Source organism: Trematomus bernacchii, unplaced genomic scaffold (assembly GCF_902827165.1).
Source record: "Trematomus bernacchii unplaced genomic scaffold, fTreBer1.1, whole genome shotgun sequence".
In the NCBI taxonomy this organism is placed as follows: domain Eukaryota; kingdom Metazoa; phylum Chordata; class Actinopteri; order Perciformes; family Nototheniidae; genus Trematomus; species Trematomus bernacchii.
This window is the reverse complement of record NW_022987720.1, coordinates 17,975,519-17,992,506: the sequence shown is the minus strand read 5'-3', so window position 1 is coordinate 17,992,506 and position 16,988 is coordinate 17,975,519. Positions and strand designations below refer to the sequence as shown.

At 44.9% G+C, this 16,988-nt stretch overlaps 1 protein-coding gene across 1 annotated transcript in view; it reads left to right on the top strand.

Moving 5' to 3' along the window:
• Positions 1-16,988, top strand: part of sdk2a (sidekick cell adhesion molecule 2a) — an 81,661-nt gene that overhangs the window by 27,913 nt on the left and 36,760 nt on the right. Inside the window, 1 exon segment of the mRNA XM_034142386.1 lies at positions 14,852-15,011. Within this exon segment, the coding sequence (XP_033998277.1) occupies positions 14,852-15,011 (160 nt within the window).

The window sequence follows — 16,988 nt, the reverse complement described above, 5'->3', positions numbered from 1 at the left end:
TCTGCAACAAGGAAAGAAGGTTAGAATCAATAAGTTCAATTTGATATGTACAGAGGGGCCTTGGACAGCTATTTGAAGGAAGTCCTAAAAAACACTAATAAACTTGAAGCCACGCTCTCAATAATTAAAGCTGATTTTCTCTGAGTGAAAATATTTTCTCGGGAGCCGTTGAGGTTGAAGTCTTTGATTCAGCCCAGAAGCCTTCATAAAAGTTTTAAATGTAGAGAGTAATTGACATTTTTCGCAAGTTGGCAGTCAAAACCACATATGCTTTGCCAAGTGGGCCTTCCAGTTTGTGCGGTCAGTCTCTCTGTGTCTCCCTGCCTCTCTCTCTTAAACATAACCCGGCGCACACACACTTTCTGTCCGGTGCACTTTCGGTTTGATCTGTTTTATGGATTTCTCTCACTGCACAGTTGAAAAATTCAATTAATTGAGGCGTGCTGTAAAATATCTATCAGATCAGGATACAGTCGTTTTTCAGAGTGTGGACCATGCAGTATTCATATCTGCATGATGCATTGAGTGCAAAACATAAACCACGGTGAAACAGTTGATTTATGAACATATGTCTGATTTATCTCTACTGTAACACACACTCATTGACACAGGCACTTTAGGTGATGAAGCAGTTGACCAGGTACTTGGGTTTTCACGCCATGGGGCAGTGGAATACACTCTGATACAGTGCAGTTATGGTGACATGTGGCTCTGCTATTAACCGTACACTTGTTGTGTGCCCTTGTGAAGCCACTGTTTGTATAGCCTACAAGCCATTTAAAATTGTCTATTTATGCTTAAGCTTCCCACTAGAGGGTTATTGTGTGGCCATTTAACACACACACACACACCAATTTCCCCACATGTATGTTCCCACTGAGGGAAGGTTGAGTTGTTAAAGAGACACTGATAGCCGCTGGCAGAAGTTGTAGCTCCGTCTGATCGTTCTCCCTGGGAGCGCTGTGCATGTGAGAGCGAAAACACAGCAAGTGGCATCGGAGAGAGACGGATTCTACTTCATTCATTCTCTCCCTCCAACTATGCTCATTAGGCTGGAGACCGCTGAGCTGCATGAGGCCTGGTAACTGTGTGCCTACCAGAGAAAAGCCTGATATTATCCCCTATTTATCCGAAACTGCTGAACTCGTCATTGCACTATAGTAGGCATCAATAAATCAGCCATCACTCTGGGCGGTCTCAACTTCTATATCTTCCTGACGCCCTGACACCCTTTTTATATACTCCGTTTTATTCACTTTTTATGTGCCGGTTGATGTATTTTATCGAGCTAGTTACTACAGAACATAAACTAGGGATTACAACCTTCTGCATAAAAAAAAAAATCTGCCCCTAGAGAGAAATGGATGCAATCTGTTTTTAATATACTCTACTTCTTATTCTCTGCACCGCTTCCACGCTTTTGCTTTTCCATCACTCAGTCTTCCTTCCTTGTTGCCTGCGATTGTATGCGAAAAATGAGAAACATTGTTTTCATATCCTATTATCCAGAGAATTTGCCTGGCCCTCTCACCCCTCCATTTTCCCTTCTACTTTACCTTTCTACCTGTTAAGACTTCCAGAAGCAGATGCTGTTATCTCCCAAGCTTTCAACAGCCTGTCACATCCACTCGCTTCTGCCTTCTTCAAAAGCTGTCTCCCACTACCTCGCTGGATGCACTCCCTGCGGTTGCCGATACCTGCTGGGAGGCACAGCCAGGGATGTCAAACTTGGACTGCGGGAAAAAAAAAAGAAGTAACCTAAACTAGGGTCAGAATGATGGAAGGAAGGAGAGCATATGAAAGAAAGACTGAACCGCGGTTGTTGTTATATTTTTCCCTTTTATTTCCAAAGCTGACATTATTGATTTTTCTAACCTGAAACACAGCCACAGTAGAACCTTCCATCGTCCTATAGATTGAAATTGATTGCCTTGAGGCTCTCTTGTCCTGTAAATATTTGCAAGACGTTATTGATTCCATTAGTGGCTGGCTGCTATTTGTGACAATGGTATGGATGGCTGCTGTTGGTTAGAGTAACCCAATGGTGGGCGGCCAGTCCTTTTTCACTGCACATTAAGATCTTGTTTCACACATGTTTGGTTGTATACGACCTGTCCTTGCAGCCATTATGAGGCAAATGGTCACCACCTTGATTTGTGTGGCATCTTTTGAAAGCAAGCTATTCAGGCGGATGATATACTAGCTCACAGTCATTCTGATTAGTCCTTTTATTCATTTTCAAAGTAAGGCATTGAACATCTTTGCTGCCAGATATTTCTTTCTATAAAGCCAGAGTGATGTTAAAGTGTTTTGTTGTAAGTTGTAAAGAGTCTGACCTTATATGTGACCTTCACTTCCCCGAGCTAATTTCAGCATGATGGAAAGATGGGGAGGAGACCACTTCTTTAAAATAACTCAAGCCCCACACTCGTAAAGCCCGGTAACAATGCTCATATAGGGGCCGATGATGTACAGTGTGTATGGACTGTGGGTGTTTCATCTAATCTGAGGAAGCGATGGGCCGGGAGAGTGCTGCTTAAGAGCACAGGGGAGAGTGAGGTGGCCCACGCACGGCTGCTCTGTTAACCCGCATCTCTTCAAACTCCCCCCTTCTGCATATTCTACTGTTGTCTCAGGAACACAAAGACTATTTTCAGGCTGCCAATCCACAGAGGAGTGGGAAACTGCAGCCCTGCATGCCCCTAAAAGCCTTCATGACTTTTTAATCCGTGGCTCAGGGCTCTGCGTCCAGCGGTTGGAGAGTGGACCCCACTGCCAGAGCTCCGCTCCACGGAGGGATCAAATCCCCCCCGCCTGAATCTCGGGCCTGTCAAAGCAGTCAGGCATGGAGGCAGTGGATGGGTGGCGTCTGAAGGTGAGAGAGGGAGGAGGAGGGAAAGAGTTGGCAGTGGAAAAGAGCAATTTGTCGTTGAGCAGGGTGTATGGTAGAAGGCAGCCAGAAGGGAATGTTTGTAAAGGAAGAAAGAATTGATATGAAACTGCTGAGAGAAGGAATAGCCCCTGCACCAAAATAGCCATTTCTAACGTGGGAGAGAGAGTTTGTTCAGTGTTGTGAGAGAAGTTATGTGTGTGTATGGTATATGCATTTGTAAGTGATGGATTGTTACAGCATACCAAACAGAGTAGGAAAGGTGGGAGGTGGATTTTATTGGAGAGCCAGAAAGGTTTTGTGATGAATAATAGTCATGAGTGAATTGGTCATTGTCAGAACCCTCCAGAGCCTATTGAATCAGCAAGGCTAGGGTTTTACAATGAGCTTCAGCCAGGAAGATCAGCCTGTTGGGTCGTAATAGATGGAAAGTGAGTTGATGGAGGCAGGAGGTACAATAGATGAGGCTAGCTCTCACCACTGGAGCGGCATTTGTCTGTGGGGAAATGGGCCGCAGGAGAGAGCTGTGTTCCTCCCACACACTGTGCAAAGATCAGAGAGCAGTACGGATGCATTTGATGAGCGCACAGGCATGCGCACCCACACACATGCACAGGTGCACGCACTCAGAAAGTGCGACTCGCGAAGAGTAAACATGCTGCAGGGGTAGCATGCTGGCTAATGATGCCCCGTTGACCTATCACTAATGATCCCCCTCAACTCAGGCAGGAACATGATGGGCTTTGATCTGTCTGTCATTAGAGACTGTGGAGTACATGCACGTCTCTTTAATCTGATGAAGAACTCAAATATACACAGATCCACTAGAGACACGCACACACTTGCATGTACCCTCATGAATAGTTATACATGCACACTCAAATGTGAAGACTAAAGTAAATACCTGCTGTACATTCAGAAAAATCTATATAGTGTATATAAATATATATATATACTTTATACTGAATAGTATGCAACCACTTGCATTTTTCACAGACAGACATCCAAACACATTAGGCACGACAAGCCCTTACAGTAAATCCATGAGATCAAACATGTCATTTTCCTCGCTATGCTAAAACAGAAGTGATAAATAAAACAGATGATTTATTAATATCCCGAGATGTAATCCACTGCATTATATGTGTATTAAAGCACATTACTTGCCATGGCATGGTACGCATTAAAGTGCTTCTAATACAATTCTTAAGTGCCTACAGGCATTTCAAAGCAGCGGCAGATCTCTGAGCAGTATCTCCTCAGTGTCTCACTAATGGGACTGATGTAAATATGTTCATTTGTGAGTCTTCCCTTCAATTTAGTGTTGCTCATATTGTAGATGAAGATTATCCAGGGATTATGAGGCTTGAAAAAAACGCTATTTGATGTGTATTTACGCATGGCTTATAGATGTAGTAATATGGAATTAGGTCTCATCATGGGTGGAAAATACTAACGTGAAAGAAGTGTCACTCCTACGTCCCCCATCTGGCTCCGTGTCAGGGTGTTCATTTAGTGATATTCGTTTCCAAAAGTGAAAATTTAGCGGACGTTTATGATGCAAATCACAGGCCATAACTCTATGTGGTGTGGAGGACCGCATTAAGCCTTCAAATCACTCATCCCGTTGCCTGGGCGCCTGTTACATTATGCCATATCGGCTTGATCGTTCGCATATTTCAATGTGTGATTGCAGCCAACAACAGTCAATGCCTCGCGTTGTAAGTCCTTAGAGGCGGAGAAAGTTCAGAGAATTACCAAACTGATTTTTTTTTGTTCACACTGGTTTGTTAAAAGCAGTGATGGGTGCAATTCAGGAACACAGCGGCGGGGGGGGGAGGAATGCTCTCTGAATACATTAACCTGGAGATGGTGTTTTTATTTAAATTGATGTTATTTCCAACTATAACCTCCAGGATATATGTGACATTGTGTGGAAATTGCTGTGGTTGTAATTTCCTATTTTATAAAGAGCTCTTGCATATTTATAAGACTGTGTCACAATAGAGCTAACCTGGGTTTTTGCTTTCACACATTCAAATCTTCTTTACACCTTTCTATTCTTGTCTTGCAAATGGATGTGTTGTGGTAGAAAGTTGAAGGTTTGATTCCATGGGACAGGGTGGATTTTCTTTTAAGCAAGGCGCTTAATCTTCATCCTAAACCCAAATGGGAGAAAACAAGCCTGCCAACATCACTGCAGCAACACTGAAAGCCATGTTAGCTTGAGTGCAAGCTTATGAATATAATTAGAAAAACATCATCGACCTCATATATTAGATAGCATTGTTGGCACAAAGCTCGAAGCTGCAGCTTGCGGCGGTGTTATGATAACTATCAAGGGCTATGGTTTGGTTTTCTTGTTAGACACTCTACAATCATCATGCCACAATATTTACAAATGGAGATGTGTGCTTGTTAGACTTATCTTCATTAGGTGAACAGATGTCAGACATTTTAGAAGGAGAAGTGTGATTAAGAACATTTAGAGTTGAATTGCTTCAGTATTCACATACGATATTTTCAAGTGCACTAGATTTGAACAAGTTGTGTTTCTTGCACTAAACCCTCTTATCATGTAGAGGAAAAGCTCTACAATTACTATCTCTGACTGAGAATCTTTTTCTGCTTTGTTCAATTTACATGCTTCTCACTCAGCTCCCGTTACTGTATCTGATAATTGAGATGAACAATGTGGTGTGAAGTCGTGTAAGAACCAGCCAAACGCCTCCATTAGCGTAATGTCAGGGCGTTCAGATCTGCTGTCTGCCTGCTGGCGTAGTGCTTGCTGCCTGTCTTCACACAATGCCACAGAGCTGTGTTCCTACTCTGTCTTCCCTGCTTCTGGGGGCATGTGCACTTCAGAGACAGGAACCATCAAAGAAGACTAAGATGCCTCAGAGGTCACAGATGTGGCCTGGTGAGATGTGGGATGGAAGGCGGGCATCTTTGAGGTTCCACCTGAAGAAAGTGGTTTTAAGTAGTGATGGCGTAGCTCTCACACCATCACAAAGAAGGACTTGGTGCTCTCGCATTGATGGTCGGAGAAAGTAGTAGACAGAGGGCCACAGTAATGTGGTGCAGAGAGGTGGTGATGTGACGAGCTCCATTCTGTCAGCTCTCACACTCCAGAGGTCTCAATTAGAAACAGGGACTCTGTCTTCCCGCAGGCTGAGCTGCTCACAAAGGTATTAATCCTGCTACACGTGACCCCAGACCTCCACCAAAAACACCAATATACAAAAGGTAGGGAAAAAAAACCCAAATGCTTTCCCAATGTTTTTTCGATCTGTGTGTATAATGGAACAAAATAAGGTGTTTGTCTTGTGCAATCCGTGTAAGTATAAAGCATTGCCAACACTGATTGCTGTCTGGGCTCACAGGAAGGAAGTCATACAGACAGCCTGGTTTTGTAAATGTAATGAAGGCAGATAATAATTATTTTCTCTGTCAGCTGCTCTCCCATTAGCATTTACTGCCAGCCTCTGCCACTCACTGCTTGGTGCCCATGCACTCTGCCACACTGATAAGAATCACAATCACAAGCCATTCCTCACGCATATATTAGGTAAGCGCCCTGATACCTCGCACCTAGAAAAACATTATTAGCATGCCAGTGGTATCTCTCCAATTCAGAATTTCAAAGAGGGTCTGCTGGGGAGTAAAGCCTGCATGGGACATGGCAGTTTGAGTCTATGCATTTTACCTGATAATATTCTGGTGTCTGTATCTTAAGGAAACACAGTCACAAACACACAAGAATGAGAAAATTCACATACATTTTCATGCACAGTCACACACACCTGCACACACACACATACAGTGAGAGGGATAAAGGAGAACAAGGAGCAGACAGGTTTTGATAATGTCAAGAGCACAGCTGACTCTCTTTCAGAGTACAACTCTATCTATATGTTAATGGTGGGAGGAAAATAGTCTTGTCTGTTGCATCAAGCAATTAAATCAAGTGATATCTTCATGGTCCCAGGATGGACAGGCAGCACAGCATTGCAGGTGCATCTGATCATCTCCATCTCAATGCGTGTGAAATAATGTTTCTCCTCACCATACCGTCGACTAATTAGGATCTAATTATCCAGGCTAGTGTAAACAATCACAGCAGATGGCATAGCGTGCAGTATTAACTCTAATGACCCAAGGCCCTGTGGAATTCACATTTCAGCGCGTTTGTTTATTTTCCTCCATTAGTCTTTGCCCTACTTTCTAAATTCACTTAGGCCTATTTCCAACCTTCTCATGCCTTGAGAAAAGCTGCCCGCCTCCTATTCCCGACGCAGCTCTCGGTGTTCATTTTATTCACCGTTTCTTCCACTTACTGTCGTTTATCCGTGTTGTGTTACTTTCTCTTGTTTTTGTTCTCTTGTTCTTCAAACAATGTCAATTAGCTCTCACAAAGATCAAGTGAAAATGTGTACTTATTTTCTCCCCCACCCGCTACCATCCTCCTTCTCCCTAGTGAAAAGAAAAAAGAGGAAAGTTGGATAGAGAATGTGATGAGTTCTGGCGAACAAAAACCTTACTTCTTCTTCCAAATCATAGAAACCGTCTGCTTCCCCGGGGAAATATTACTGTGATGTCAGTCACACACGAGCTACAACGAATTGCAAGCCTGAATCATTTCCCATTGTGTTATACCCATAAAGCTCTCCGAACCTAACTTCCTTAAAAAGAAAAAAAACATTTCATATATCTTTTCCTCAGAAAGTAAAGAATTGCCATACCGCCTGGCTTACAAGTTGATACATGTATCTACTGGTTCCAAGAATATGAATCTTTGACAACGCTACGACTATCCCATGGTGATTAAATACATAACTTTGCCACATCCAACTACAGTTGTTCATTTGTGGTTTCCCCACTGTTCATCGGACAAGGCAGAGCTGACTGGAGACTTGATGCTGCAGAGGGCGTGTAATAGTAGCTGTGGGTGTGTGAGGTCTCATTAATTGACGCCAGACCTTGTGCCTGTGCTCCTCTGCGTGCCGTGTTCTCTGCCAGGAGCTGGACTTGCTAATTAGGCTCCTGGATATCACAGACACGTCCCTCGGTATGCCATACAATATACTGCTCGTAACTCAGAAAGTGCTGAAGAGAGGGAGAGAGCAGGGCGAGCGGATGGAGGAACTAGGAGACCAAGGAGCGATGCGGAGAGACGTGAACAAACTGTAGAGACATCTCAACACATAGCTCAGAAGGAAGGGACATGGAGAGAAAGTAAGACAGATGACAACTGATGAGAGGGCAAGGAGAGCGAGTATGAAAACTACTGTATTGGGAGAGATCAAGGCCACCACGAAAGAGAAACTGCCACAACACAAAGGGAGGAAACTGATATTGTTGTGGGGGAAAAGAGAAGAGAACTTAAGATAGGGAAAGAAAAGAGAGGAGGGAATCAAAAAAGAAAAAAGATATCGAGACATGCAGAGCATAGCAGAGAGGTGGAGTGAGGCACTCAGAGGAGCAGTGAGGCAAACCGGGAAGAATTCCAAACAGAAAGGGGTGTTTGTGTGTGTGTGTTGGAGTATGTGTGTGACTGTGAATGTGTCGGCGCTGCCTGCTGGATTGTGTGTCCAGATAATTCAATCTGCTGCCCATTGACTGGCCTCACGCTCCGTCTTCGCTCATAATTAAATCTCCACTCGTTGGCTGGCTGCTAGTGCTTCTAATTGTGTTGCTGAAGCATCAGATAGACACACAGGCACACGCACGCACACACGCGCACACACACAGGCACACGCACGCACGCGCGCACACACACACACACACGCACACGCACGCACGCACGCACGCACGCACGCACGCACGCACGCACGCACGCACGCACGCACGCACGCACGCACGCACGCACGCACGCACGCACGCACACGCACACACACGCACGCACCCACACGCACGCACCCACACAGGCCCGCAGCGAGTGGGATCCCAGACACGTCACTGCGGTACATTACACCTCAATTAATCACATCAATTACGCATCAATTAACCCGTGGCGATCCACTAAACACAGCTGGGATGCGGGCTGTTTTTCATCTGTGGCGACCCGAGGACTTTTTCTGCAACATCAAAGCAGATGCATCATCAAAAAGAAAAACATTTCAGACAGCTTAACATCAGAAAATCCATATTCTAGCTTCATCTCTGTCCTCTGAGCAGTGAGCATGACTCTATGAGCTTATAAAGGCATGTCACTTGGGCCATCAAAAAACCTATTGCTACAACAAAGAGATCGTATACAGTATAGTCCACCAGGATGGGGCACTAACATGTTCTAGGGGCTATAAATACAAAGGGGGAAGGAACATGGAGCTGTGATGGACTGGCAGATGCTGATACATGGGCCATTTCTCTAAATGAGTGTAGGGTAAGATGGAGGCTCTCCATCTCCTCTCCCTGTCTTTCAGGCCTGGCCTGCTTGTTTGGCTTCGGCTGTAATGGGTCGCTTCACCTTGCGGCCTAGCGTTGGAGGACACCCCCTCTCTCTTTCCATTTCTTCTTTTACCCCTCTCAGTCCCTCACCTCATCCTGCCTCTACATAACTCCTCGATCTCTCTCCTATCATTAAGCTGTGCATTTATCCCACCATCTGTTTCCCGGTCTCTCTCCCTCCTCTCTGTCTTTTCTCGTTGGCTGCCTTTCTTAATTCCTCCCCTCCTTGTCCGCCTTTTTTCTGACTCACCTAAGTGTTGGAGTGTAAACCGGTGGGGTGCCAGTTGTCACGGTGACAGCAGCTGGTGGCAGAGTGACCGATCAGCCTGACCTCCAGGATGGAGATGGTGTTTTTGCTGGAGGCGGAGGTGTTAATATTGTTGGCTGTTTGTGTGTGTGTGGGTTTATTTGATTATTAAAAGAGCCAAAACATTCTCATCTCAACCTGTTAAGCCACACATCCCAAGTATGCGTGTGTGTGTGTGTGCTGTGTATCCATAAAGGAAATGTTTCATCAGCTTTTAAGATGCTTTTAACCCCCCCTCCACCAACCCCGCAACCCACACCCTTTCACCAAGCCATTACTAGGCCAAGGTCAGTGCCATGACTGTTGCATAACCCCCATCAGAGAGGCTAACCATGACCCATCTCGCATGTTAAAGTCCAATTGGAGAGGCTAAATGACAGCAATACATTTTCCTGGATGACAAGATGCACCATGAGGAGGACTGGAGATGGTCTATGTAGCAGGGAAGTATGTGCATATGTATGTACGAGAGTGTGTCAAGGTAGAGCAAGAGAGGTGGAGAGAAAGAGACAGCAAGGTGGAGCGAATGAATCGTGTAGAAAAAGTAAGAGGATAACTAGACAGTAGACCTCTAAATGTTTTCTACAGGCAGGGTGTTCCACTTTATCCCCGCATCTCAGTGCCAGCCAGGATGTGGTTACATACAAACGTGCCTGAAGATTACACAGAGGGCAGAAGAGCTCCCTGCTGCAAGAGGTGAGCCACAAAATAAGCAACAGAAATAATACAAGACAAAAGACGAATGTGAACACTGTCTGTGTGATTGGATGCCAGCATGGCGCAATGGGGAGCACAATAGGCCTTGGTTTATAAAGCTGCCCCTGTGCCTGTGGTCTTTGTCTCACAGCCATTACAATTCTGTGTATGCAGCAGGAGACCCTGTTGGAGCCATGCCACCATTCAACCTCAGCTGTCAGGTTAGAATAAGGTGTTTTCGTATCTTTGGTGAATGGGCTCTGGTGGTGCATTTTAACCGTTGGGGAGCTGCTCTGCACATCAGCCACATTAAAGCCCTCCTGGTCCTCCCAGGTCTTTGGTCTACCCTAGATCTGCTGAGCCATTTTGGTCGGCTTTTATCTTTGTTCATAGTGCTGCAGGAATTCACGGACCAGAAGGACTGCCCTTTAGCTTTGCATCTGGTAGCCTGCAGCACGCACTGCCTGCACCTGCCAAACCAACCCTTCATTCTTTGCTGGAAAGGAGGAAGCGACAGTTCTTCATGGCAAATTATTTATTTTTGTATCCCTCCACCCCCGTACCTTCAAGAAAGGATGTCAGCTTTAACTTGACACAGTGCAGCACTCAGCCTCTCTCTGATGGACCATTGTCCTCCAATCATTACGTTGAATGTACAGTGTATTGTACATTCACATGTTTGTCTATACTGGATTGTGTTTCTGTAACCACGAGACATGTACTGCTGTATGTATTTGGTATGTACAGCATGCTTTTGTTACATGAAGCCACACTGCTGTAAGACTTTTTCTGTCAGGCCCCCCCTTTGGAGAAAAAAAAAGTCGGGCCCCCCCAACACAAATAGTCAGGCTCAGTGGCGGCGCCAGAGATTTATTTTGGGGGTGCTGTGGGGTAGCTTGACGTTTCATAGATAGAGGGTGCTCAAACATTTAGGGTTTCCCATTAATGTACCGGTCGCTACAGTGGAATTTTCTACTGCAACAATCCCCACGCAAATACACAGTGTACCCGCGACTGTTACAATGAAGGCTCGATAATCAGCTCACGGCATATAGGTGTAAGCAGGGGTAAAGTGCTATTTTTATAGGTGGTGTGTGGACCTCACATAGGGGGGTCCGAGGGCAAGCTCCCCCGGGAAGATTTATTTTTAAATTTCTGCGTTATTCTTTTTTTACTGTCATATAGTATTTCATACCTGTTTTTCATTTATTCTCTTATTTTTTTATAACTATAATGATCATATAAACGTGTGCCTCGGAAATAATTGTTTACATTAATCGTGACCAAACCGTTTGAGACCCACTAAGATAACTTAGACTAAAACTAAACACTCATCTAAACACTGAGAGAGTCCTTTAGCTCACTGAGCCTCTCAGTCTGATAGGAGAGGACTCTCCTCCACTTTGTTGTTGAAAAAACTCCTTATATCCGTTAGCGTAGCTCGCTAGCACCAGAAGCTAACAACAACGATCTCCGGTACCGGTGCGCTCTCTCTCTCTCGCTCGCGCACGCACACAAAATGGCTCGTTCCACACACACACAGAGCCGAGCTTTAATGAAACACAGAGACCCAGACGTAATAGTACTGTACTGTATCATATTATTTTCGAATCAATAATCTTTCAAATGTTTTTTTTTTTTTAATAACCATTTTTCCTCCTGGTCTCTCGCGCCCCGCCCCCCCTGTCATGCCTCTGCGCCCCCCACTTTGAGAACCACTGAGCTAAGCGATGATGATACAACAGTGGAGGTAAAAACAACTGACACATTATTGACAGCAGCACACTCAGCTCCAGTGAGCCATCTCTAGTGAATGAGAGCGTTGTACTGTTATTACATGGGAAAGCTTTCATCTGCATGAGCAAAAAAAAAACACAGATGTTCCCACGTTGACATGCACAAGTATTTATCTGCAGTGGCTGACGTAAGAAACAATAAAAATAAGAAAACACACTCTTAAAACAAATGGATTGTCCACCACAGGCACCAACAAGTATCAGCCTTTTTTGACCTCTGTGGTTCACCGCAGAGATCAAAAGCACAGTGATGAAGAGGAAGAGGAGAATGAGGGTCAGTGGAGAGGTTCTCTGTCGGAAACTCATTAGTTGCAAGAGCCCAGTGTGCGAGGGAATTGTTCCCATCTTCCTTCAGCAGTAAGAAATGTTAGCAGTCAGCAGTCATTTAACTTTTCACTGCGTCTTAAAGATCCTAAAGATCACTTCAGATGCGTTTGCATGGTGAGCAATCTTTTTTGGACGTCGGACCTGAACAGTATTTGATCTTAATAGTGACCTTTTCTCTGAGGTTTGTACCTGAAAATATAGACTTTGGTCGAAATGTGAAATTGGTAATAGGTGCTACGGATAGCCAGTGGCAATATAAACACATGAAGGCGTTAAAACAGGTAACTACAATGGTAATAGCTGTGCACTCAGTACCCCTTTGCCCAATTTTACATCAGTAACTTAGTATTACGCATATTTCTCGCATCAGACGATTCAATGTGTGATTCTGGGTTTGGCATGTTCAGGTCTCTAATGGAGGCTTGTTGATGGAGAAGCATTGCTAAGTGCATAGCCACAAAGCCCCAGAACCAGAGGTGTGTAGTGTGTGTGTGTGTGTGTGTGTGGTGTGTGTGTGTGTGTGTGTGTGTGTGTGTGTGTGTGTGTTGTGTGTGATGTGTGTGTGTGTGTGTGTGTGTGTGTGTGTGTCGTGTGTGTGTGTGTGTGATGTGTGTGTGTGTGTGTGTGTGTGTGTGTGTGTGTGTGTGGTGTGTGTGTGTGTGTGTGTGTGTGTGTGGTGTGTCGTGTGTGGTTGTGTGTGTGTGTGTGTGTGTGTGTGTGTGTGTGTGTGTGTGTGTGTGTGTGTGTGTGTGTGTGTGTGTGTGTGTGTGTGTGTGTGTGTGTGTGTGTGTGTGTGTGTGTGTGTGTGTGTGTGTGTGTAATGCATTTACTGGTGGATGGAATTACAGTAAAGCCACCACTCCAGCGGGTACAGCCTGGGGAAAGAAAGGAATGGCTTCTACATTTGGGCTCGGACAGATCAGTTTCAAGGGCCTGTTAGGTTTGACAGTGTTTGTTTAGGAGAAGTGCATGCAAGGGTAGGAAGAACAGATTATTTCGGTAGTGGGGAATTGTTTTTACAAAACTGGAAAAAGGTAAGGACTGGTTTGGAAGCAGAAAGCGTTGACGCGGCTTCTGTTTGTTTGCCTCCTTTTATGAGTGGTGTCTTTGAGGGTAATAGAAGGGGGAGTAGGCTGCAGCTGCCAGGGGTATTGTGTGCGCTGGTGTGTATATGTGTGTCCTATTATCTGAGTTTGTTAGTGTGTGTTGTGCGCATGGCCACCTATGTGAGACACAGAGGTGCACAGTCATTCTTTTATTTACACTTTCAATCAGGTTCAATTTTCTACATCCCCTTTCCTGCTTGGTGAGGCTGCCCTCACATTCACCTGGTTCAACCGCACTGTCCCTTGCATTCACCGCCATAAATCTTGGAGCGTTAACCTGGATGTGGAAGAAAATGGAAAATAAGGCTCCAGCAATCTGCCGTGAGAGTGAGTCAGCTAGTGTGCTAGACCTACGACCAGGCGTGCTTCAGGCCTTGGCAGCTTACTGCAACTATTAATACAGACTTTAATTAGCCCGCCACAAACACTGGCACAATCGGCTCAGTGTCGCCTGTGGCTTGCGAGGCAGACAGATCAATAGGTCTGATCATGCCTTTTTCATCAGCTCAAATGAAAGCACTTTGTCTCCAAGTCCAGCGCTGGACCTTGCGTATCACCTTAAAGGCTTTCTGTGGCTGCACTGGCTGTGTGCAGTGTTGCGGACGGGGCCTGTATAATCTGGCTGCATTAGGGAACTATAAAGATAAATGAAGGGAAGCACAGAGCATAACTCATCCTGTCACAGAAGGGGGTTTAGGGCTGGGAAACTTTGTGTTTTCTAAAGCAGCCCCTACCACCCCCACCTCCTTTGCTTCCTAGTTTTGCACTTGCTCTTCCTTCTACTTACTTACTCTTTTTTTGTGTACAATCTCGGCTGTATTTCTCTCCATCTGCTTTCTGTATTTTCCCCCTCCCCTCCTCTCTCCATCCCCCGCCTTTCTCCCCATCCTCTTTTACTGATCAAGAGGTATGGAAGAGTTCATTTACACTTCCTCTGCTGTGCAAAATTGCTCTTCTACCTCTTTTCCAAAGCATTTCAGTTTGAAATAAAAGAGTAGCCTGCTTTCGCTGTAAAAACGTACTTCAAGTGCTTTTTGGCAGGCTTTCCCGTTGACCTTCAAGTTCCCAATCAGTGCAGGAGAACAATTTAAATAGCTTGTTCTGAGTCCTTATGTCCTGTGAATTGCTGTAATTGTGTTGTTTCTGCTCACAGGGTTTCTGAATCACAGAATTGCTGCCTTTCTTACAAACTACCCTTCCTTTCCTTCCTTTTACAATATTTCTTTGCACCTCACTCTCACTTTTCCCCTTCCCTTCTTCTATTTCTTTTTTTCAGTAGATGATGTCCCACCTTATTTTAAGATGGAGCCTCCTCAGACCCAGGTTCACCTGGAGGGGAACCGTCTGGTCCTTACCTGCATGGCAGAGGGCAGCTGGCCCCTGGAATTCAAATGGATCTACAATGGGACTGAGCTCACACGTTTCTCCTTGGAATACAGGTGAGGAATGCAAACTTGCTTGCCCGAGCTGATTCTATCATTTATTTAGCATACTATAATTAGCTTACTACATGGGACATTTTAGTGGGCATTTAATTGTAACTAATAGCTTGATTGCTCATTTTCATTCATATTCAAGACTCATTTCTATGGATTTATTCAAGACTGATTTGGCTGCATGTCTCCCCTGGGACATAACATATTGTTCAGTGTATTCAACATGCAGAGATGGTGCGAGCAGATAACTCTTCTTTTCTCTCTTGCTGCTTGTTGAAACTATCATTGCTGCAACAAAATCTAACAATGCATATTCTTCATCAGATTGTGCAGTGTGGGTGGGCTACTTTGCTCTGTCAGCAGAACGATGCTGTTTCACTGACCGTGGAGTTCTTCTGGGCACTTTTTTATTACCCTTATACTTCAGCCTCTAAACACATGGCTTAAGAATTCTACTAACAGCACAAAGTGTCCAGACAAAGCTATAGCCTGAGCTAACAAGGCCTCTCTTACCCTTTTCCACTGAAATGAGTTTCGTTCAAGTTCAGTGCTGGGGCTAGTTTGGTTTGCAGTTGGTACAACCATTTAAGAACCAGCGCGCTTTTCCACGGACCAGAGCCACAGAGGAGCCACATCATGACCTCACTGCTTACGTGGCAGCGTGAAGATCCCTCACAACAACAACAACAGTCGCAGACTACGTTGGAGCTGTGCCCATGTTGCTATTAAAGTTCCAAAGCCAGATGGATTGCAAGCACAACCTCCTCGACTGTATACTCTTCTCCAGAGTGACGTGGCCAATAGTGTGCCAGTAGGGTTCAGTAGCATTTGCCAACTGCGGAGTGTTAGGCCGATACTGCTACACCTTTGATAGCCTTCCAGTTCTTAAAGCTAGCTGCCACAGAAAGTGCTGTCCCCTGATGCATATTTCCCTATACATGTATATTTGACCATGTTTGGCAACATACTGCAGAAAAAAGAAATAGGAAATAGTAAGAATTGTGGATGTGGAGTATCTCTCTTACTCATTACATGGATTATGTTAGCCTAGCCACTGAAGCCATTTTGACAAATCATTATAAGATTAAGAGCCAACATACTAATAAGTGCTTGTTTTATTTCTGTTATGTTTAATGGAGGAATGCAAGCACACATTATATAAAACTCCAAGTCGTGGAACAACAACCGGGCAGACATACAGCATATTAATTATGCATCATAAATACTTTGAATGAGTGCTTTGTTGCTACCACAATGATAGCAGGCATATTTTTTTGCAAAGTATGGTCTGTAATAAATAATACGTCTCACGCATGCCTGGTTAATGTTCCTCGGCAATTGTGTGTGTGTTTGCGTTCTAGCCACTTTGGGATCTCCGCACTACTGCTTCTGCAACAATTCTCTACTGTTCCCAGAAACCGCCTCTGACGTGTGGCAGGCTCTTTGTGGCTCTCGGTTCTCAGTGCTGGCCAAGCACATATGCCCAATGGTGCCCAAGTTGAACCCGTTTTCAGGGCCAAGAGCAGGTGTCTCTGCAGTGAAAACACGATAAACTGTTTCGCAGCCGGGCACTGGCTACAAACCAACCCTGGAAACGCCTTGGTGGAAAATGTGTGTGTACTGTATGTGGGAATACATCAGTGTTCCCATTTGTCCATTTACGGTATGCCTGTGTGCCAGTGTGGCAGCCTGCATGCGTGTTCAGAAGTCACAGTTGCAGTCTGAGGTGAAAGTCAGTTTCTTTCTAATTCTAGACTTGTTTCCTTCACGCTCTTCTCACAGTCTGTCTAGCCCCCGAGACATGGACAGACTCTCTCAGGTGGCATTGTCTGATTGCTATCACTGGCTACACCACTCCCCAAACCCCACCACGACCACACACTTTCCCACCCCTGTATGTCTCTCTCCCTCTCTCACATCCTTTCTCCCCTCTTCTCCACCTCCTCTTCTTTCCCTGACTTTCTTCAGTATTTGTCTGTG